Source organism: Convolutriloba macropyga, chromosome 8, assembly GCF_964194025.1.
Source record: "Convolutriloba macropyga chromosome 8, txConMacr16.3, whole genome shotgun sequence".
In the NCBI taxonomy this organism is placed as follows: domain Eukaryota; kingdom Metazoa; phylum Xenacoelomorpha; order Acoela; family Convolutidae; genus Convolutriloba; species Convolutriloba macropyga.
In genome coordinates this window covers 57,276,206-57,300,892 of record NC_134475.1, presented here as the reverse complement: position 1 = coordinate 57,300,892, position 24,687 = coordinate 57,276,206, and the positions used below count along the sequence as shown (strand labels likewise).

Sequence of the window (24,687 nt, the reverse complement as noted above, 5' to 3'; positions counted from 1 at the left end):
TATTGACGATGTTGATTTGTTTCACCACGCTTTTTTGAACTCAAGAGTTGCAAAATTTCAGAATGGTTGACAGAAGAGAACGTCGTGAGAGCACAATTGAAAGCAGCAAAATCATTGATGTCAGTCACTAAAGAAGGAAGTGAGTTCCACAACACAGCACCTTGATAAGAAAGGGATCTTTTCCGTTTGTGCCCTACAGCTTAGTGGGTACATACTATTTGCACCCCCTCCCCCAAAGCACATGCCATATTTTTAAATAATGACTTACCATGTAAATGGGGCGTGCTCTGTAACGGGGGCAGAAAAACAAACTGTGATCACAAACGGAAACAATCCAACGAGAGAGACACTCCGCCCAGATATGTTCTGTATCTTAGCCAGAGAAACTTTTTCCTGAAGGGATTACAGGAAACTTTTTTGTTAGCAGTTTCAATAGCTGTTCTGCAGATTTCCGATTATGAAAAACACAAAGTTCTGGTTTAACGAAATTTGAGATTTCTTTGAAAATGTCGAGAAATTTTAATGAAAGTTTTGGCATTTATTTCTGAAGTAATCGTAGCTAAGCTATTAACTATATACTTCACTTTGTTGCTTAAGAGCTGCTTGAACCCACTTGCCATTTGTATAGGACGGGAGAAATATGAAAGCAGTTCTCCAGTGTAATTCAATAACGCTCTCATGCTGTAACTTGAAAGTTTCTGGCTTTTTGATGCCATGTTTGTCATATGAAAATTATGACACATCCGAGAAAATACATATCTATATCGAGCAACTTGCTTGGTATACCCCAAGAAATTTTCAACTTTAACACAATTTCTGATAAACGCTCCATGGAACTTTTTCTTTCTTTTTCACAATCAGCATTAAAAGACCTGGGTAATCGTTTGAATAATCTTCTGCTTTCAATCGACAAACCCTCCGCGTATGCAGATGGACGAATTATTCAATTTATTAAACAATTTGTTGACGATATTTTCTGGGCAATTTCACTGAAGTATATGATTTGATTGATATATTTTATCATATCTAAAATAAATGAATTAACTAATGATTGATATACATATCTATCCCGCATCTACTTTTCCCTTTGTTCGCTGACGCAAAGTGGGTCACTATTCATAGCAAAGTTAATTTTGAAAGTGACGCAAAAACGGTCAGTTTATCAACTTCTGCAAAACTAAAAGCATTAAATTTTCAAAAAACGTAGTCAAGTTCATTTCCATTGACATAGTCCCCGGTACCAAAATTAGACCTATTAAAACTGTATTTGTCGACACTCTACATGAGGGTGACAGACTCGTGGCAGATGATGTTCACATTAACACCTCAAAATCAACAAAAAATTTATACAGCTTGAATTGTAAAAGGTAATGAGAAACTAAAAGAACGTAATCATCAATAAAAATCGCAAATTATGCACTAGGGCGGCTATATACTCCAACGATGCACATGTCTACTTTCTCCTATGTAAAATTCGCAACTTAAAACTCCAAAACTTCTTACTTTGTTTTCTCCAGCAGTCGCATATCGATTGAGTACTAACAGAAATTTTCAATTCCATCACCCAGACATTTACGATTGATATAAAAGGAATTGTAGTGCAGATGTTTAGCTAAATCACAGTTAGGAGAGAATTTTTCCCAGAGCCAGGTTTCAGTTAATGCGAGAGAAAAAGTAGTCAATTCATTGACTTCAACCATGTTCTCGCATCTTCATTCAAGAAACACCGATGCAAAATTATATCTTTGGGCCATGTGTTGCGGTCTGAGGTAATTGAACTTTTAGTTTTGGGAACAACAATTGGAGGGGTTTCATAATTTGCTTTTTTGAGGAAAGATCACAGCATCCAAGTGTTTTCTTTTTGTGGCAATTCTTCAAAACATTTATTTCAACGTTTGTGGTACAAAGCAAATAATGTCTTCTCTCTTCTCGCTCGATTGGCCCAACGCCTTTTATGCTGAGATCAGCACATTATCATGATCTCCAACGTCCCGGTCAAGGGAGGAAATGACCATTGCCAATCCCTTTACTTCCATTTAATAATATTTTACAGAGCTCATGCTCATTTACTAATGAGAGTAAATACTAATGAGATTGCCTCTCATGCAATTGATCATCAGTTAAGTTTTAATTTGTTTGAGTAAAAAGGGCACATTGTTAACATAGAAAAATAGATCCCTTAACCGTTGAAATAAGCGACGATGTGGAAAACGGCAATCGAGGACGTATAATTATGACAAGGTTTTTTACTAATTTACCCGAATATTCAAAAATAGGCATCACAGATTATGATTTCCAAAATAAAATGAAAATAAAACTAGTTTTTCCTATTACCACTGACGTTCATCACTATCATCACTAAAACATGCTTCGCAAAGGAGACGTACGTTTTCGATTAAATTTACTCGGAAAATTTTTAAGTTTCTCGGTGTCGTGTTCTCCCGATTTTCAATGATACCCATGAAACAACAGAAATGGCGCTTAATAAAAAGTCATGGTGTTTTTCTATGAGCTCGAAGATATCATAAATGATTCTAGAAGCAAATCTTAAAAATAATTTTAGGTCATAACACAAAACATCATAAAAGATATAAGATCTCCGTATGACATCAAAAAAGATTTCAAAAATATGCAACTGACACTTGAATTATGTTATAAAACACCGCAGCAATAATATAAGCCAAATTCAAAAAGAATTTCAGTTAAAAAGCTATTAAAACAGTTTTGGTTCGAGAATGAAAACTAAGAAATCATAATCAAATATCATCCTGGTGATACAGAAAAGTTTTTTTATAAATCTGCTTGAGTTTATTATCCACAAAATACTCGAACGAGATTAGCTTAAAGGCTATTAGAAGAATTACTTATATACGTTCTTCTTTTACCTAGAGTTACTTGGATGAATTTCGACTTTTTTTAGCTTTTCTCTTTGTTAATAGAAAAAATTAGGCCTAATCCTCGGCTCCTCGATTTTGAAAAATTAGTTTTAGTAACTTTTGAAGCTTTTAAATTTTTTGTATGATAATTGCAAGACTACTATAAATTCACACAAATCATATATGAAAATTTGTGTTTCTATTTAATCATATTAGGTCTTCTGTCATAATCTTCTGTCGCCAAAGTAAGAAAGCTAGGAAAACTTATTCCAAACTTATTCCTAACTTATTCCTAACTTATTCCTAACTTATAAATAAGTTTTCCTAACTTTCTTACTTTGGCGATAGAATATTATGACAGAAGACTTATTAGGATTAAATAAGAACCCAAATATTTCTACAAGTGTCGAATAGTTGATTGATTTTTTTTCGGTACCAGTAACACATCGTAATAATTGAAGTCTTATGTTAACAAGATTGATTATTGTCTGATCCTTGTAGGAGTACTAAAATATCACTAAAATATTACTAAAATATCACAATTATGGCGATGTATATTGCATGACCTAGTATCTAATCAAAGAAAATTTTATGATTGGTGACCCCGGGGAGCGCCAAAAGTAAACGGCACCTCACCCGTATATAGTTCATTGTTTTAAAATTAGGAAGTTTTTCAGGAAAACTTTCAACGTGATTTCTGGATTCGGAGAAACCAAAGGAGGGAACCTCATTTCAATTGATTTTAAATATTGGTTGTAATCATTTTTGATCATTTTAGCACTTCAACACTAAAGCTGCTTTTTCCGCCAAATGTTCTTCATGTGTCCGAGCTGAGCTATCTTTTGAAATATTCGAAACTTTTTACCGGGAATCTAATAGTTACACTAGTGGTGATCGGATTCAAATCTTGCAAGAATCTTGCAAGATGATTCATAACTTGCGAGATTCTTGCAAGAATCTTACAAGATATCAATCAAGGCCAAAGAATATCGGGGTACAAATAATTTAGGAAACATCTATGCAGCAAATTATTGTTTATTAAACAAATTATAAAACCGATTTCAATGAAAAAAAATTAAGCTCGGATTTAAAATCTTGCAAGAATCTTGCAATTTTTTGAATTCCGGAAAAGTTTTTTGTGTTGTTTGGCAGCTGAAATCAACTTAAACTAAAAGAAACGACAATTCTTGATCAGCAGAACTAAATCCCAACTGTCTTTTTTCGTAAAAAAATTTTTGAATATGAAATATTGCAAGAATCTTGCAAGTTCCATGCAAGATTTTGAATACCAATACAAATTTCGGAAAAATATGTAGAGGTATCTCGAGCCACCAAAACGAAACTAACAGTTGAATTTTTTTTACTGATCCGATCGGTGATTCAACTCAGGGTCTCTTTTGTTGTCGTAGAAATAGCAAACAAATAATATCCCATATTATCCCACATGTAGGTAGAGTGTAGCACAAAATGGATTTTTGCTATAGCTTGCCTGGGAAAAATTTAGGTTTTCATACGGAAATTTGCGAATTTTGCTAATAACAAATCTTAAAATCAGGTCTTTTTCTTAGGGTCAAAAACTTCTTCAAATTAGACCAAACTCGGCATGGAGTGTCCAATGTGTACGAGAGTCTAAAATAAAAAAAAATTTTTTATATAGCTTGCCTGGGAAAAAAGTTAGTTTTTCATACGGAAATTTGCGAATTTTGCGAATAACTAATTTTAAAAATAGATCTTTTTCTTAGGGTCAAAAACGTCTTCAAATTGGACCAAACTCGGTAAGGAGTGTCTCTTGTGTATCCAGAGTCTAAAACAAAAGGACTTTTTGATATAGCTTGGCAAGCAGGATTCAAAAACTTGCAAGAATCTTGCAAGTCGGATTCAAAATCTTGCAAGAATTTTGCAAGTTGGATTCAAAACTTGCAAGAATCTTGCAGGAAGTATGTTATCTATTTTAAGATAGCTTGCAAGATTCTTGTAAGTTTTTAAATTTTTTAATCACTAGGATGATTAAATAGTTCACATAAATCTATAGGATTACTTAGTTCCCATATTTAACATTGTAGTTAACGTACTTTCTTATGTTTCCTAAAAATTGGCGGTTTGTAACCTGTTGTATTATGTGCAAGCGTTTAACTGTCTTGCTGTTATTTCAGGACGTTGCAGCTTCACCGATTCGTTCAGAAGCCTTTTTCCCAATTAGAAGCGTGCAGCTTTAACGGAGCACGTGAAAAGTGAAGATCCGTAGAAACCTCCGTGTGTACGTGAGCAGACTTATTTAACAGATGCATGGTCGTAGGCAGCAGTTAAGCAGAACAACAAGCGATTCCTTCCTGAAAATCTTTTTTAGATTAATCGATTATGTGGTTTGTTTTGTTTCTCTTAAAAACAATTTTTATTTAAATTTAATTGATTTTAATTGATTGTTTTTACAGCAGAAAGAAAGATTTAAAGCGAGTAAAATTGCTTTCGAAATGCAAAGTGGTAAATTAAATCAATTTAAATCGACTGTTATATGGCAAAAAAAACTTTTTAAAATTCTTTTTCCCAGCATACACTTGGATACGGGAACATTATTTGCGGCTATCACCGGCTATCGCCATTTTGTCATGAAACCATTTGGGACAGTTTCCCCTCTCCGACCAGTCAGTTTGCTTCAGTAAATTGGCCTAGTTAAAAACCCGGGTCAAGGCCAAAGTTAATTTTGTAATATCTTGCAAAAAAATTGATCTTGCAACTTTTTTGCGTGAATTGTGCCCATGAATTTAATCTAGAAGTCAGGGTACCTATGCTAAAAATCGTGCTATTCCTGAAAAACTTTGAAGTCATTAGAGAAAAGGTTAATCTTGAGGATCATGTAAGATTCTTGTAATATTTAACAACGTCTTGTAAGAATGTAACAAGATAATGATACTTTCAATAAGCCATTATTTTCCCCTTTTGTGTTTGCTATACTGTAACACAGAAACGTCATCTTTACAATTTCCGTCATTTTCGGAATCAATTTGCTACTTTTGACATTTGTTAGTGAGTTAAAACGATTTAGAAAACGCTCAATTAATCTGAAGTACTTAGTACAATTTCCTTCCATAACACTCTTACAAATCCTACCATGAAATCACTTCTGAAAATATCCGCTTTCAAGCGCAATGTAATTTTATAGCCGCTATTGGGGATGTTCAAATTAGACTTGAGTTAAATCCGAAGGAAGTGCATTAAGCCAGGTCTTAAATTTCCTTAAATTTCCTTCTAATTGGGAATGCAAAGCGCTCTTAAATGCTTGTTCAAAATCTTACAGCCAAATATTAATCCGCACCTCAATTAATTGTTAGCTTGAATTATTACATAACTAACTATTAGTCATTTTACGTCACTTTGGTATTTTTATAATTTGGTTAAATTAAACGCGTTTTTTAATTCCTTTAATTCATTCATTCACTTTCTAAGTTTCTATTTTTGCTAGTAGTATATTGAATTTTATTTGAAAAAAGAGAATTAACTTTTCCCCTAATAATGAAGAACTCAATAATATTTTAAATGAATGAAATTCGTACTCGAAAAAAAAAAATCAATTGATACCCTAGCAATATTGTGGTATATTTAAGCTCCCAAAATGAGTTTTAAACGAGCAAAGAATAAATTACGTAATCTTAGTTATCATGAGCAACCAAATGACGCAACAGTGGAATCTTCCGAACACAAGAGGAACACTTCAAAGTCAGTCGGTGGCTCTTCTGTGATTGGTCAGTTTGGAGTTCCGAGCGGCTTAGAAGATGAGTTTGAGGACCCTGATGAACTGGAAGAGCGGCGACACAGTTTCACTTTCATGAATATTCATTCTCCAAGAATTCCACCTGCTAGTGGTAAGGGGTCTTTCCCATTATAGCCCCCCACGAAATATTAGCCCCCCCCCCACGAAATTATAGCTATAGGTTTTCTGACCACTGAGGTGGAGGGTTATAATGGGAAAGACCCGTGGTAGGCTCATATCGGTTGAACGCCTCCAACAAATTGAGGGGCTCAGGTTTTTATCCGGTACCCCTGTCTTAGTTGAAATGGGTTCATATTATTGTACCATTAGGCACGTGCTTTAAACTGTAACTTTGAAACACCAAGTCATAATATTGATTATAGAGATGTAATTCAATGGGTAGGAAATGGATGACTTTTTCATGGTAGCAAAAGAAGATTTGTGAAGCAAAGCTCACAAAAGTTTCAACTGTTGCCAAGCAGTAACAGCGGGCAATGGGTAGCCCAGGCATATCGTGCCGAAAGAATATAACTCAGGGGTCTTCTTTGAAACACCACCAACACTGGCGTCAGTGAAGCAAGCTGATTAGTTTGATTCTCTGACGTCCGGCCACAGCACCGCCAACACCTCACGTTTAATAATAACTACCGGAGGAACACCGCACAGTTTTTTCTTTTGACCCCCCTAAACCAAGCTCAAACGCGCAACCTCAAGGCTAAGGCAAGGGCATTCAACGCATTCAATATGAACTGAAAGCGGAACACGGCACAAGGTGCTCAGGATTTTTTCCGGTACCACTGCCTTTGTTAAAATGGGTTCATATTAATTGCAACCATAAACCGCTCGTGCCATTGATCAACTCAAGAGATCAAGACCCCCCACCGGACAAAAAAGATCCCAAGCACAGTCATCATTTCAACCAAACAAAACACGAAGCAGAGTACAAACCGCCTGACAGCAATGCCGAACAAAACCATGCAACTAGCCGTTTTGGAAAACAAAAATGAGGGTACAAGGAGAGAAAATTGCGAAGAATCTGCAAACCACGAGGGAATTGATTGACAGTGGAAACATAAATGCATAGGAAAATCATCATGAAAAGGCAGCAGAAACATTTTCTGAGTTCGAGGAAACAATTTACGAGTTGACTTCACAGTTTTACAAAGATCAACACGAGGTTTATATCGGCAAAATCACTGACAGTTGGAACAACATCGACGACATGAAAATTGAAATTGAGAATTACCCTTCTCAAGAAAACACCACAACAAAATTCAACACACAAGACAACGAGACAACATTAGAACACAATTTGACATCGGATAACTCAACGACCAACAAGAAAAACTGCAATAGAGCAACTGGACAACAGAAAACATCAATTAATAGAAACTTACACAGCGAATAACCGTAAACCAGCAATTCTGCTCAACGTGACAACCTCAACAGCTTTTGGTATCATATAATAGCTTACTCAAGCTGCCTAAACAACCAGTGGACAAAGTAGCTCGAATGGGGGACACACAAACATTCAATCAACCAACAGTACAACCAAAGCAATTATCAACTACGATTTCACAATCTGTTTCATTCTTTACTCCTTATGTTGAAACTCTTCTATGGACGGATCTTCAGAATTTCAACGGTGATCCGAGCAAATAGGCAGATTGTTACAGCCGTTTCATCTTCATGAAAGAAGACACTCAACTCAGTGATGGACAGAAGATCACCTATTTGAAAAGAAGTTTGATTGGAAGAACCAAAACAACAAAGAAGGCATTTGCTTTCAACGGAAACCTGTACAAAGATGCAATAAATTAGTTGAAACAGCGATTTGGGAACCCAAATGTCATCATCAGCAATTCGTTCGAAAAACTAATTAACTACAGGCCGCCAAAAACATCTATTCCTTAGACAAATGTAATGAGAACCATGCAACCAACCTTGCAATCATGCAACCGCCCGTTTTGGAAGCAAAAATCACGGTGATGGATGAGAAAATTGCGAAGAACCTGCAAACCATGAGCGAATTGATTGACGTCGGAAACATAATTGCAGCAAAAATGTTCATAAACGGCAGCGAAAACATTTTCTGAGTTCGAAGAAACAAGTTAGGAGTTGATTTCACAGCTTGACGAAATCAACACGAGGAGTTCATCGACTAAATCACTTACACGTGGAACAACAGCGACGACATGAAAATTAAAATTCGGAATTACTCTTTTCAAGAAAACACCACAACAAACTTCAGCACACAAGAGAAACAATGAGACAACAATAGTAATCAATTCGACAGCGGATAATTCAACAACCAACAGCAACATAAAAACTAGAGAAATTGGAAACCAGCAACATTAACAGAAGCTTCTCCACTTTCATAAACAGCATGACAAGGGCGCTGAAAGATCTCAACAGTACGACAATCTTCAAGCATGCAACCTAAAAACTTCCTAACAGCGAAGAAATCAAATGGAATTAGTTTGTTTTACGACAACGAATTCAGCAACCAAGACTTGAAGACCTCAACCAATGGATTAAAGAAATAGATCAAGGACCTGAACGCTCAACGCATCCAAGACGAAGCGGCACTAGCCTTAACCCACCCAGTGTCACACATCAACAAACTTTCAACCCAAATGGAAATCGACAGTTTCATCAACAACCAAACCAACCCGTTCCATCAGAGAACAACAGCAGCAACAACAACCAACAAGAACACAAGTTGCTTTAGCAAAAACAACAGGAACCAATACAACCAGCGGAGCACAATACAAATGTTTCAATCAACCAGAGGAATCAATAGCAACAACCAGCCTCTGGCTTGCGCGTTTAACGACTGTAATCATCAGTTATTCCATTGCCTAACGTTTAAAGCAAAGACATCAGATGAAATAATGCAAAGAGTTTATCTGTTGAACCTTTGAAGAAACCGTTTGGGAGCGAACCATGGAGCCAACAACTGTCCTTCAGACTCTGAATGTAGGGAGCAAGGATTCGGACAACGACACAACCATATATATTAGACGGTGCCAACAGTAGACATGACCAAACACTTAAAAGAAACTCTCAAATGAACAATTTGGGAGATAATGGCAACTCATTTGCAGTCATCAGCAGCAGAGATACAACCACAACAAAGGAGACGGAAGCAGCGACTAAAACAACAAATCTTCTATATGTCATGCCACATTTTCACATAACAAGGAGATTATAAATCGAACATACGCGTTCATCGAACCAGGAAGCAGCTTGACATTAATTCTCTAAAAGACAGCTGATGAACTACGCCTTCAGAAAGAAAGTTGTCAGCAGCTTATCTTGGAATGATCTAACAGAACAGACACAAAAAATTGTTACACAACGTCAACAGAAATTTGTAATTCGGAAAACGACGAGCGCTGCAACCTCAAACACTTTTTTTTGTGGAAAAAGTCAATTTGGCAAAAATGATTGAGCACTCGGGAGACATTGCCAGGAAGTATGATAATCTTAGAAGTGTCAGAATTCCAACTCTGGATCATCTCCAAATCACAGTATTGATTTAATAAGACAACCTTAACATTATCTCACCAATCACAGTTGAACAAGGGCCATCGTCAACAACATGCGCAAGTCTTTTCAAAATTGTTTGGACTGTTTCTGAACCTCATACAGTATTGGATGACAGCAAAACACAACATTCAATGCATCATACTGCTTTGATCTGCATTAGTTACCTTGAAGAAGTTTCTCACTGGTGGAAAGCAGAGAAAATACAGTTGGAATCCAAAAGCAAATCGAATGATCCAGAGATTTCGTTAGCCAACAAGATACCTAATACAATATACGTGAGACAAACAGATGGACGAGATAAAACAGGAGCTCTCCAAAAAATGTACATACCAAAAAATGTACATACCACACTATGGTCTTGTCAGGCCAAACAAACCTAACAAGGTACGGAGAATCTGCAACGCCAAAGCACCACAAAGCGGATCAAGCCTCAATGACAGACTTTTGACTGGACCTGACCTCCTCGGTAGTATGCTTGGAATTTTGCTACAACTCCGAAAGGTAGTCATTGCAATCCAGGGAGACATCAAAGCGATGTTTATGCAAATTCGCGAACAACAACAAGACCTACATTATCTGCAATTCATGTGGAGACAACCCAACAACCCTGAATTAGGGGTGTACGAATACCAACGGCATATCTTTGGAGCCAGGGAATCACCCAAATTGTGCTTTGCTAAGACGACATCGAACATCACCCAACTGCTCTGGAGACCATTCAGCAGGCTTTCCACATAGACGACATGGTTGCATCTTTCAGCAACGTCATCAGAGCTTCCACTGCAGCCAAGAATGGCAAGAATACACTCAAAAAGGGAAAATTCAGTATCACAAATTGGTTCAGCAACAGCCCTGACTTTTTTGAGAAGATGCGAAGCGATCTATGCAAACCAGTCGAGGAGCTCTTCTGTAAAAGTTTTCCTCAAAGAGTACTTGGAATTCACTGGAGCTTGCACGAAGACAAAATAAGGTTCAGAGCGAGAGACAGAAAGAACCCGGACAAGAAATCATAGACACAACGCAATATTCTTTCTTTTGTGTCATTTTTTTATAATCCTCTGGGAATCATATCACCTTTCCGCGTCTGAACAAAGCTTCTAGTGCAAGAACTATGGAGACATGGACGCGAATGGGTAAAAGCCATCATTATAGACAACGGAAAGGCAATCAAGAATTGGGTACAGGAAACGAAACTTTTAGGAACGGTAGGGCTAAACAGGTTGGTAGGTGGTACATCACTTGGGGACACCATGGAACTTCATGTATTCTGCGACGCATCATTGGAAGCAACAGCAGTTGCTTCCGTTTTCAAATGCAAAAATAATCAACTTATTTCACCACAATAGAGAAATGAAGCAACAGGATAACAGTATTTTGTATAGGTAGATGCACATCAAACAGCTTAGGTAAAACCAAAAAACAGAGGTGTAAAAGTATTACAAATTATTTGGTATTTCGACGAACTGTAATTTAAGGAAAACAGGTCAAAGGGGGTTGATAGGTACAAGATATTGGTAGTTTTAGGTAAAGTAGGGAACACGGGGAGCACCAGTTTGTCAACCAGCAACTTTCAGGGAACAACCCAGCAACAACCACCTTGCAGAAATCTTTCAATTTTTGACATTTGCCAATCAGCCAATACAAAGCCGATTCACAACAACCATAAGTGTACGCAATCAATCGCAATCAGTAAACAAAGCAATTCAAATTTGCAGCATACAACTTTAATAAAACACAACAAGCAGCACGTTGATAACCAGTACACAGCAACAATCTACAGACGACACCGACGGAAGAGAGAAACAGAAAATTCACGACAAAAGCAAACACTTCATCAAGAACTACTTCAGCAGGAAGAGCTGCATTTTTTGAACAAGCAGTCAAAACATTGTTCAACAGCAGACATCATCGATGTCAGGTTAGACATACTTGTAGATATGGACGGGTACATAGCTTCAAGATAAGCGTTTTGATGAAGTCACGACTCAAACAACCTTTACAACCGAATCAACAGCAGTTGAAGCAAGAATATCCAATTTGACTACATCAAAAGCATCAAACGATCAAAAAGAACTCAACAAAACGACGTAAAGCGACTTCAAACAGACTTCAACATCAACAGATCGACAACAATTTTTCTGATTTTTGATGCACAAAAATGGGGGCAAGAAGGGTGTACCAGGACGCACGTGCTAAAAACTGTAACTTTGGAACCCCAAGTCATCAAGTTGATTATAGAGGTGTAATTCAATGGTCAGGAAATGGATAGCTTTTTCACGGTAGCAAAAAAAGTCCGTGAAGCAAATCTCCTTACCAAGGAGCAATAGTGAGCACCGGGTAGCCCAGGCTTATCGTGCCAAAGAAAACTTGACTCAAGGGTCTTTTTTGAACACCCAAAATACTGGCAACACTGAAGCAAGTTGATTAGTTTGATTCTCTGACGTCCGGCCGCAGCACCACCAACACCGCACATTCAAAACTAGCTACCGGAGGAACACTGCACAATTTTTTCTGGTGACCCAACCTAACCAAGCTCGAACGCGCAGCCTCAAGGCTAAGGCAAGGACATTCAACGCATTCAATATTAACTGAAAGCAGAACACCGCACAAGGTGCTCAGTATTTTTTCCGGTACCCCTGCCTTTGTTGAAATGGGTTTATATTAATTGCAACTATAAATCGCTCGTGCCATGTTTTTTCTTGATGATTTACTATGTCCCCGGGGGAATAAACGGAACAGATCAAACTTCTATACGTTCCAGTTCAGTTACAACGGTCAAGTTATTTAATTAATCTGCCCGTATCTAATTTTCAGATTAATTTAGTAGTAATTCAGAAAGTTTTTCTGAAACAATTCAGCACTGATTCAAGCTCTGTTCACATTGTCACATTTTGCTTTGATAATCTGATTCAGTCGCTAATTTAGACCCTGATTCAGACATTTAATCAGACACTAATTGTTTTTATTCAGACTCCGAGTCAGACTCTAAACTTTTTTGATTCAGATTCTGAATCACATTTCGATTTTTGACTGAATCTGCTAAAATTGAGAGCTAACTTTGCCAAACTATGCTCTACAATCGCTTTCCTTCTCAAGCCCTTAAGAAAAACAAATTCTTACATCACCTGTCGAAGTTTTCGAAATTTGTAGAATTTCTTGTCGGCAATTTTCTCAATTAAGGCTGAAAACTGGCTTTTTGAGATTGTATGCGTGCGGTTTTAACCTCCCCTTCGGCGCGCATGAATCTACGATATGCTCGGCTTTAAAACATTTTCCGAATGTGGCCCCAGTACATCATGTACCCCCCCCCCCCCCACAGTTACAGTTACAGATCAGGTGTCTAAAATATATCACATGCGTCTGGGGGGTGCAAATAATATGCATCCGTAAAGCTGGGTCACAAACGCGTCAGAAGCAATATATAAACTGAAAGGGCCTTTTTCTGGAAAAGCTGTTTTTTTTGAAGAAAAACCAAAAGTTCGTGCAAATATTAATTAATTAATTAAGTAATAAAAGTTTTCAGCCCTGAAAAAATTTCCACTATATTTGGTATATACCTTAAATCCCGGATTGTGATGTCTTATTAATCCCTTAAGGCTAAAATGTGATGTTCCGAAAGTCATGTGGTCAAATATGCGTCTGTATGATAACCAGATCTTTTCTGATTATTGTACCATGAATTGGACATAATTTAGGCAGAATTTTAACTATGAAACGGGAAAAATACCGAAGCATAAATCTATCATTTAATGAAATATGCTCATAAATTAGTTTGTTCTCAAAACCACGTTTCTTCTCTTTCAAAAGGTCCCTTAAAACATTTGAGGTCCTGGAACCATTTTATGTATGCCTAGCGCTTAAAGTACTGTTTGTTAAAAAATGTTTTGAAATTTTCGATATTTTTTCGATAATTTCGCGTATTTAGAAGAAAACATAGAATCAATTGCAATAACTTCTTTTTTTGTTTATTTCTTTCTTGTCGTTTTTGGCATTGATGACAATTTAATGGTTTTGTCGCACGTGCTATTTCTTACATAGTAACGTGCTATATAACAACATAAAATTTGTAACTGGGGGGTCATAAAAAAGACTGGGGGGCCAAAACAGAATAGATCCGAATTTTTTTGTGGCTTTAGCTGATATTGATAAATTCATTCAAACATAGTTAAATATAACGGCGCAGAACCTATCTGAGATCACTTCAGGTTACAATCGAATGTCGATTCCGTGACATAGTTGATGTTGTCAGTTTATTTAATTGCGAAAGAAAGAGATTTAGTATTCAAGGAGAAACGTAATGTAGCCAAGTTTGTCAGCTTAAATCAAGTTTTTATGGAAATTAAGCTCTACGTGTCAAAATCTTTCTTTTGTCTTGTCATACGTGAGCTGATCACTACTTAGGGGAATTGGTTTTCGAGACGCAAATCACCCGAATTTTAGGTTGGTGAATCGCGGTGCGATTCAGAGACTAACTTGTGCTAATTAAATCTACGAATCGCTTAGCGCACTGACACTGCAAAAGCGGGCGAAGTGTGTTTCGTTTTATCTTCGCAGTGCGCAAGTAAGAAGTTCGTCCACATCAATTTTTTTCACGTCTTCAGTTTCATTGGGTCATTTGTGTTTGAATTCCAGTTAATCATACCCTGATATATTACTTTTCATCATTGGCTTGAAAAAATAGATGCGCTGTCAATCAACTGCAAAGTTTTGGAGCGTGATTGCTTTTGTTTTCGACATGTATGCAACTGTCTTCGCTAGAATTTATTTCTTCCATTTATCAATTCCAATACTTGCAATTCTGTTGGTTTATCCTTTTGGTTTAAACTTTTGTGATTGCCATGAAACCTAAATAAAAAGTATATATGACAATGAATTATTATACCGTGGCATTTTTAGCGTTGTAAGTTTACCGGAATTTTTGCAAAACATTGGTTTCGAAACCATCAAACATTCGATTCCTGCAATAGCCAAGAAATAAGCCTTCTGACTAGGGTCGAATTTTATTGTTATCAGAAAAATTTTGTTCAAGAGAACAATTCTTTCTTTTCAGCAACCGATACACTACATTTGTTTTTAGGAGACTAACTGAAAAATTGACATGCTATTCGATAAAATATTGAATAACTTAGATAATATTTCAACAAAATTGTAAAATCGTTTCGAAAGTCTTTTCAAAAACATACATGTGCAATAATAGTAATTCAAATATACCCTGGGCTTTGACTACATTATAAACAAAGGCATCTTTTGAACATCAAAAGAATTCTTTTTTTTGCAGTCTAAATTACTGGTTCCTTACACTATAATGTCTCGTTTTTTCAGTCCCAGCATATCGTAGATGTCTTCATTTCTGGTTCAAAACTGTCATAACTTTTAAATGGAATATACAAAAGCATTTTTCAAAGGTTTATGATGCGTTTTTGTTTGATCGTCTTTACAGGGGTTATGGCGGGGTTTCATTTTGCTTCCGGTAAGTTTCATTTTGTTCTCGTTACAGCCGCGAGCTTATTTTTTTGATCTCTTCCCGTTCAATAGAAACGATACTCCACTCAGTCGCAATTAGCAGAATATTGAAAAGAAAACAATAAATTATTTGTCTATTCTACGTGCACCGAAAAAAATTTACAATGATGTTATCGATTTTATCACCGATCCCAGCCTTGGCAAATAAGATAACCCTTATTGAATTTCTCGAGCGTAATAACCTCACTCTGTGGTAAATGTGGAATATTTTTCCCAAATTTTTCCCAAGTTTTCCACTAGAACAGACATTGGATAATTGTTTGTTTCTTTTGAAGTAGTGTTAGTGACCCCTCATCTACATTTTTAGATTAGTGACAATTCAAGCACATTGCGGGAATACTGTGGTCTGTATAATTTGATGACGCCGTCGGAGACGAAGGAGAAGGGGGGGGGGGCAATTACGGAACGGTATGGTCTGTATAAATTGATCACGTCGTCCGATAAGGGGGGTTTTGGGGGAAGGGGGAGGGTTTTTTGGATGGGGGTGGAAAATAAATGTTTCTTGCGCTTTCCGTCTGACAAGCAAGACACTAATAAGTTCGCAGATAAAGGAAAGAAATAAGCTTATGCTTCATTTGCTTTGCTGATTTTCTCTCTTTCTCGCCATTTTGTCCCAACATCCAATTATTACCTTAACATGATATCTATTTATTCAGGGTTTTACAATCTCAGCAGGAGGGTGCTTTTCAACGCTAAAAACATTCTGTTACAAAGTCCTGTGGTTGATATGTTTTTGTGTTAGCTTTTATTTCCATATTGAGCTTAGTAAAAGCATTAACAGCATTAGTAATGGTCGATCTTGCGAGCTACAATTTCAAAACATCCGCCGATGTGGGTAAGTCTACTATATTATGTAAGCAATACTAGATTATAAATAAGTCCTCGTTGAAAATTACTGATTTTTCATCAATGCGCTTTAGTAACCTCTAACCTCTTTCACAAACTTGTGAGTATAGATAAACTTTCCTCTCGACCTTAATCTGATATTATAAAGGAGGGTCGTGGAGGTCTGTGCGTAGCAGAAACTCTTCAGGCAAACTTCTCTAAAAGCCGTTCAAAAATTTTTTAGTTGCAAAAAAATAGCTATTGACTAAAAACAATAAGAAAATGTTTGGTGAAAGAAAAGTAGTTAAAATAGAAAGAAACTAATAAAGGTTTTTGAAAAGCGCAAACATTTAATGACAAAGTTACAACTCTTGTAGATCCCAAAAGTCAACAAGGAGGCTCGGTAATGTGCGTTGGCAGATAATGTTCCGACCGCGCTCATCTACATTTTTCACTTAATTGTCTACCAAATGAGGAAGAGATAAAAATTATTATATCAACATATCGATCTACAAACTACTAAAGGAAAAAAACAATATGCCTTAGAGGGCCTATGGGACCTCTGACTACCATAATACGACTACCAGAAACGACGGAGATAAAAATCAAATAATTACAAATATTTATTACGAACAAAACTCGTTGTCCATTTTTTGTAAACCGTTAACAACCAAATCAAAACAGCATCAGATAAAACTTATACAAAACAATCAATCTCTAATTTATAAGAAAAAAATATGGGACTTTTCTTCAAGGCGACTTGGTAAGAAGTCCACAAAAAATGAGCAAAAGGGGCAAAGTTTAATAAAACGTTGCTTTTTTGAAAACAATCAGAGTCAAACTGCTTGGAAACATTATGCATGAAATGAAATGATTGACAGATTATTTATGTCCATAGAGAGCAATTGAGACGTTTCATTATCCAAGATATGTCACAATACTGCAAAATGAACAAAAATACAGTCAAAAAGAAAAAAAAATACACGAAGGAATTTGCAGGAAAGCGATGTCCCAGCCAATTAAACATTAAACTGTTCAGCAAAAACCACTGAATGCGTTTGAACTAAAAGCATTTTAAAGTTACTTATTTTTCAAATGACCAGAGGACCGCCCATTATTGTGATACTGTGAAAAAAAAATAAAAACCTACAAAAAGAGGCGAATATGCAAAAAACACGAATATTTTACGAAAACTGGTAGTACCAAGCACAAAAACCAATTGAGGAGAAGAAAAGAGCTATTAATAGCGAGTTGTAGTTCAATAGTTAAGGGATGTGAATTGTCTATAGGGATGCTAAGCTACAAGTTAACAGAAATTAGATTGCCAAATCTCAGAAATCAATTTTTTTTTAAAAAACAAAAATTTTAAAAATTTGTAGCCAACGTGAGCTTTCGACAAGAAGAGTTCTTGCATTTTTTCGACAACGATTTTCGTCTTTATCGGTGAGACTAAGCCTTTAGACTACAAAATGAGATTAAATACGAGCTGAAAGAAAAAAATTCACACATAACCTCACAAAACCACAGTGCTGAATTCATTAAAATTATAAAATGTTAACCGAGAGAAAACTATGTCCTCATTTGCGTCTTCTTTGAACGTCATAAAGTCTATATGTAAAACGACTATTTCAAAATGACAGCAAATAAACCTCAAAAGTTGAAACGTATCTAAATTTTGCAAAATTCTTCTGAAACAAATTATCTAAGCCCTCAAGACATCAGTCAAAACTTCCAACCAACAGGAAAATCGTTGTTGTCTCGGACTTTACTCCAACTATGCCATATAGTGGGCATTTACATCTTTGGGGTGGTGTCGGAGGCGGAAGTAGGCGGAGGTCGGAGGCTTAGATCGAAGGCGGAGGTCGAAGTTCGGAAGCGGGGGTCGGAGGGGAGGTCGGTGACGAGGGTCGGTGGCGGAGGTCGGTGGAGGTCGGAGGCGGAGGTCGGTGGCGGAGTTCGGCGGAAAAATCTTTGTTTGATTCAACAAAACATTAGAGAGATCTCTTAATAATGTGGCTCAGTTACAAATATGATACAACTTTGTAAAATACGAAAAAAAACGCAATCCAGATCAAAAAGATATAAGTTGAAGAAATCTTCTACTTTTTTGAAATAATTAATCTGAAAATGCATCAAACCATCTGCTTCATATCGATATGAGTTACTCAGTTAATTTTTGTATCAAGATTTGAACACTGAGTTTTTTAATTACCCAATATTTGGCATACGCCAACAAAAAAACTACAAATACTTGGCAAAAATAAAAAAAAACTCTGCTAAATTCTGCAAGAAAACGGCATCGCAGCCCTTAAAACCATACGTTAAGATAACTGTACATAAATTTAACTGCGGATTTTGTTAAGCTATTTTCAGTTGGATTGTTGAAAGATGGTACAATTTAACAAAGAAACAAAAATAAAAACGAAAATGAGCATTTAAGCACAAAATCAAAAAATTTGTATAACAACTTGCAGTAACAAATTCATGGAACCATTCCTTTAAAACAATCCGCCCTAAAAACAGTTTGTATTTTTTCTGAAAGAAAGTTTGACTTGTATATACTGAGAATAAGCTAAACGTGACAGCCATAATAGTAAAAAAAATTGACAATTGCAAAAATCCACTGAAATTTCCTTAAAATCAAAACATTCAATGACATAAGAGACATTAGGTGACAACCGAATGCATGGTAAAGGTTCACTTACACATCTTGAAGAATTAATTTAGAAAATCACAAGATCTTGCAAGATTAACTTTTGTTCTCGACTAGGGAAGTGATTCAGATGACAGTGTCTCTCATTTCAGGATGTCGCAGTAAAACAACAGGTGGGTCCAACCGACATATTTTGACCAAACAAATGGCCATAGTGCATCACGAGCCACCAACACCACCTGTCGCAGAACGGTATTTCACATTTTCACTTTCTTAGATAGAGCTATAATTTCTAATTAAGTGTCATTTCTACATCAGCTGTTTCTGGCATCTTTTAATGATGTTCGAATACAAACTGTTGAAAGCATTTGACTCCCTGGTTCAACTGAGACACAATTACCTGCTAAGGCTTTTGCAAGCTGCCTATATATTCACACATCATCATGCAAGAGTCTTGCAAGAGTCTCAGCAGATAGTGAAAATCTGAGCCGATAACTGTCGCAGTCTATCCCATTTGCAAATAACTATTATCGTTAAGAATCTTGCATGATCTTAGCAGATAATCTTCTCAGTTCGTCAAGGGCTTCTGATGAATTTACATATATGCTATCACTTTTGTATCCTAAACGCAGTTTGTTAGAAGTTAAGACAACCTTATTATGTTAAATGACTGGATTCAGTCCCACTATATAAGACGATGGTGGACAGAAATGCGAAGACTAAAACAGAAAACCATGGGAGAGGTTTATGCTAGATAAGAAATGTTTATGAAAAGACTTTTGCATGACCGTTCTGCCAAAACAACTGTCATAATTGTGGTGAACTTATCGCCAAATTATCGGTCATGAAAATTCATTTTCATGGGTGTTCAATTGGGTGTCCCGCTTTTTCACCACTATTCATTTATTCCCCTATCATTTAACCCCCGATTTAATCACCCCTGTATCATTTAACCCCTATATCATTTCACCCCGATTTTAATCTTTCTATAAAATAAGTATAATTAAATCAGCGATATAATCATTTGGCCATTCCTCGCGGGCCATGGACATGCCTCAGCGGCCCGTGGGACTTGATATGAAACTATCACAACCGAACGTGGGATTGATTTATTCACCCAATTATGACAAAACATGCCTTTAATGTCGACTGCTAAGTGACGGGGTGAAACGACAGAGGGGTTAAAAGATAGAGGGGTGAAAAATCGGGGTTAAATGATAGGCGGTAAAATGAATAGGGGTGAAAAGAAGTAGAACCGTTCAATTGTTAGGTGCGCACAAAGTCTTTTAATCCAGGCAGCGTTTGTTGTACTTGATGTATTAAAGGGCTATGGGTTGTACAAAGACTGAGTTAAGAGACTTTGAAAACTATTGTTCAGAAAAAATATATAGATATTTATTTAAAATTAATGCTAAAGTGTCTTCGACTCGTTTTACCATTTATCTTCATTTTCAGTTTTTTTTCAAATTTATCTTAAGTTATGTTGTTCTAAACGTAAAGAGCCACCGCTAAAGTGGGGAATAGATCTCTGGGAAAAAATGATGCGCCCGTTTTGACAATCGGGGTTTACTTCTTTATCCAAGAGTCAAAAAATTTGATGTTTTTATCATTTTTCTTTGAAAAGAAATAGTGAGATTGTTCAAAGGCCATGAGCCAGCCTGCGGGCTGGCTTGCGGCCTTTTTTTAAACTTCTATTGAGAGTACTCGGTTGAGTATGTCATTTTGCGCTAATAAAAATTTTCTGGTGTAATTCTAAGGTCGTCGAGAGACTGCTTTTGGGGTGAAATTAAATAAATTGTCTCTTCTTAATGACGTTTTTTCTTCAAATTTATCTTAAGTTATGATGTTCTAAACGTAAGGAGCCACCGTTAAAGTGGGGAATAGATCTCTGGAGGGAAATGATGCGCCCGTTTTGACAATCGAGGTGTGCTTTTTGTGTACAAATAAAAGTATTTGTTTCTTCCTAATGAAGTTATTTATCATATTTAACTTTGGTTAACCCGGGGTTCTGGCGTCTGTGGTTTTTCACTGTAAATTAAAACGGAATTCCCGTGTTTTGCTATAACTTGTGTCAAAAAGACAGTTGGAGGTGCTGTTGATAGTTGTATGCTGCACAGACGCTTCAGACATTTGGAAAATTTTAATGCAGAAATTGAGAAAAAAAATCTTCAAAAGGACATTCTTGGGAAATGTTTTTGAAAAGATAATTTTTCGAGCAAAAATGATGAGAAAAAATTTTCGCGCAAAGGTCGTTCAATAAAGAAGTTTTCTGTGAAGCTTTTAAACTCAATTGCTCAGTTTTTACTAAGCAGCTGAACTAAGTTGTTCCAGTCAGCATTCACCATATCTGTTAGAGCTTTAATGTTATTTTTATATGTCTAGGTATAAAAATTTGGCTCAAGAAATGCATGTGAAGTAAGGTTTTGTTTGAAACGAACAATAAATGATTTTCTTCATTTTTCATTCACTGACAAATCACAAACGCTTTCATTACTATGGATCTTTTGGGGAAAATGGTTGCGCTTATTATAGTCCTATAAGATAAAATTTTTTCAGCCATATTACTAAAAGGTAATTTTCTGCCAGAACTCTACAAGACTTCTTTTCTGCCAGTCTTGCACAAGATCATCATTTTTCTGCCATTTTCATGCAAGATAAACAATTTTTAGACAGATTCCCACCCTAAAACTATTCTTCTTTTACTGTCAAATTTCTGTCAAGATGAAGAATTTCAAAACGGGTTTTCCCATGGGACTATTGTTATGTAATCCGTTGATGCCATTTAATAAGTACTCTTCATCATAACATTTGTAATATATTCTCGCAGTAATCAAATAAACTATCCATTCAAATTTCGAATAGATTATGCAATAAATAACCAGCCAGAAAAACTTCGCTAGCAGTTAAAAAAACAAATATCATCTTTGAAAATGAAAAAGCGTACATGAGCAATATAAACTCATGAAACAGTTCGAAGAAAGGTAAATTCGTAAACCACCATATCAAACAAATTTTTATTAAGTGTTAGAATATCGATCAAACTATAGTCTTAAACTTAGTGAGAACTAGAAGAAAAGTTTAAATTACCAGATTAGAAAGACAAAAGCAAATTGATTTTAATCAGAGAATTTATATAAATGAATCGTCAAGAAATGGTGCTTAGAATCAAAATTGGGTTCAAATTGGTGAATCTAGATAACTAATATTAGAGTGAGATTGTTTGATGTAAAATCTTCCCAGCATGTATTGAATGATTATGATACCACCGGAAATGTGAACGAATTCTTAGAAAAGTGTAAATGCATACCATCTATGGCAACCCCTGCGACTGATTTCTGGGAAATTTGCAGAAGCAAACCGTATTGGTTAACCATTGCGACCACCACTGTAAATCATGGTGCTAAGATTAGTTTTGTGTCCTGACTTTTTCGCACTGATAATGGGTATATATACAGCTGATTTTTGAGCCTTTTTCATCCCCAAAATCAAATCACCATCTTGATCTAATAATCAGATCTCTCCTGTAAATCTCTAAGTTCTACTGTAAGTATCTTTCTTGTTATTCTCTCATTTTGAGAAATGAATTTTTCTACTTAGTTAAAAAAACGCTTTTTATTCGGCTTGCGAAAGCCCATAACCCAACAGGTTATGGGCCTCAGAAATTTTCTAAGTCATAAAACTAATTTCTAAACTAAAAATAATTTGTTGTTGACAGTCATAATCCTTTTCTGCTTAGTACCTTTTCTTTTCACAACTGATTTGCCTGCTCAAACTACGATGGATCAACAGACAGTGAAGCTGCTGACCTACACAGGAATTGCACAGGACTTTCCAACCTGGAGCACAAGATTTGTGGCAATGATGCAGACGAAGGGACTCTACAAATCACTACTTGGGACAGAGGAGCAACCCAATGAGCCTGCACCACTAGCCAACGGGGCGAGCAATGATGAAAAGAAGAACCAGAAGGTGCTGAAGGATGCATATGAGAAAGAAGTTGCCGACATCAGGGAGAAACGGAACAATGTGTGGTGCCATCTGGCACTGACTCTAGATGCAACATTTCTCATGCTGATGAGACATGACTGTGTGGGAGATGACGGCATCGGAGATGGAGCAAAGGCTTGGAAGTTTTAGCAGAGAGATTTCAGAGCGTGGAGACGCCGACAGTGGTGACTTTGGTGGCACAGCTTGCTCGACTGCAGCTCGAGAATGCTGAGGATTTGGATAGATTCTTCATCAGAGGACAGGAGTTGCTCACATGGCTACAAGAGGCAGGGGAAGCAATCTCAGAGACCCTCTTCAATGCCTTGGACCTCATTGGTTTGCCAATGAAGTATGAAAGTTTTGTGATACAGGAAAGCTTTAACCCTGCAACGAACTTCACAGAGTTGAGGAAAAGGCTACAGAACTTTCGTGAGAGCACAGCACAGAGGCACAAGGGACAAAGTGGTTCAGTGGCACTGGCAATGAAGCGTGACTTTAGGAAGGGACCCAAGAAAGGAAACTGCTTTTCGCGTGGGATCCCCGGACACTTTGCCAAGGACTCCAGCTGGAAGGAGATAGCACAATGCAGCAAGTGTGGTGAGAAAAACCACCTAGTCAGGGCATGCAAGAGTCAAAGGGATGGAGGCCAACATGAGTCAGTGGCAATGGGTCCGACATTGGCTTGACCAGACGAGGAATACGGGGCTACTCTTACCCAGTGGAAGACAGCAGGCCTGCTGGTGGACAGTGGTTGTACAGATCACATAGTGACGAACATCGATGCATTCTTGGACTTTGTGCCCATTCAATCAGTGGTCAGAAATCCCAACGGAGAGGCTTCTAGAGTGGTGGGCAGAAGCTGTGTGAGGATCAGCATAACCTCAAATAAAAGGAATTCCAATGCGAACTCAAAAAGGTTTTGTGTGTGCCGGACTACTCTTCAAACCTCTTTTCATTCTAAAGATGCACGGAGCGGGGATATAGCTTCATTTTCGAGAAAGGAAATAGCTGCATGAAACTCCAGAAGGGAACTCGGGTAAAACTAACACAAGAAATTAATTTGTTTTACTTACACTGCAGCGTTCTAGAATTCAAGATGAGTTCCAACAGCGTGAAACTTGACAGTGCAAGGAAGTGGCACAGACAATTGGGCCATTTGAATCCAGCGGATGTGGTCAGGAGTGCACCAGAGGCAGTGGAGGAACTCGGTGATGTATGCAATGTGTGCGCATTGGCCAAGGTCACAAAGACTCCAGTACTAAGAGTGGCAGAGACCCAAGCAGAAGAGAAGCAGGAGAGGGTGTTAACAGACGTGATGGGACCTTTCAGAGTAAAGTCAGTGTCAGGGTTCCGGTTCTGCATTTTGTTTGCAGATCAGTACACGAACTTTGTGTTTGTGGGATTGCTTAAGGCAAAGAGTGAAGCACTGGCTAGCCTGAAGAACTTTGAAGCTGAGACAAGACAATGCCAAGGAGTTTCTCTCAGAGCAGTTCAAAATGTACTGTTTAGATGCAGGCATTCGA

The 24,687-nt window shown here is 37.0% G+C and overlaps 1 protein-coding gene across 3 annotated transcripts in view; it reads left to right on the top strand.

Moving 5' to 3' along the window:
• The first annotated feature begins 6,637 nt into the window (after positions 1-6,637).
• The window catches only part of LOC142344850 (uncharacterized), a 217,935-nt gene continuing 199,885 nt past the window's right edge, over positions 6,638-24,687 (top strand). The window contains exons 1-2 of one of the 3 annotated variants that reach the window (XM_075396870.1): positions 6,638-6,736; positions 19,330-19,429. In XM_075396870.1, the coding sequence (XP_075252985.1) occupies positions 6,700-6,736; positions 19,330-19,429 (137 nt within the window). In that variant the 5' untranslated portion in view covers positions 6,638-6,699. Of the gene's footprint in view, positions 6,737-16,362; positions 16,535-19,329; positions 19,430-24,687 lie in introns of those variants that run through there. The other 2 variants (XM_075396871.1, XM_075396869.1) reach the window with 2 other exon arrangements.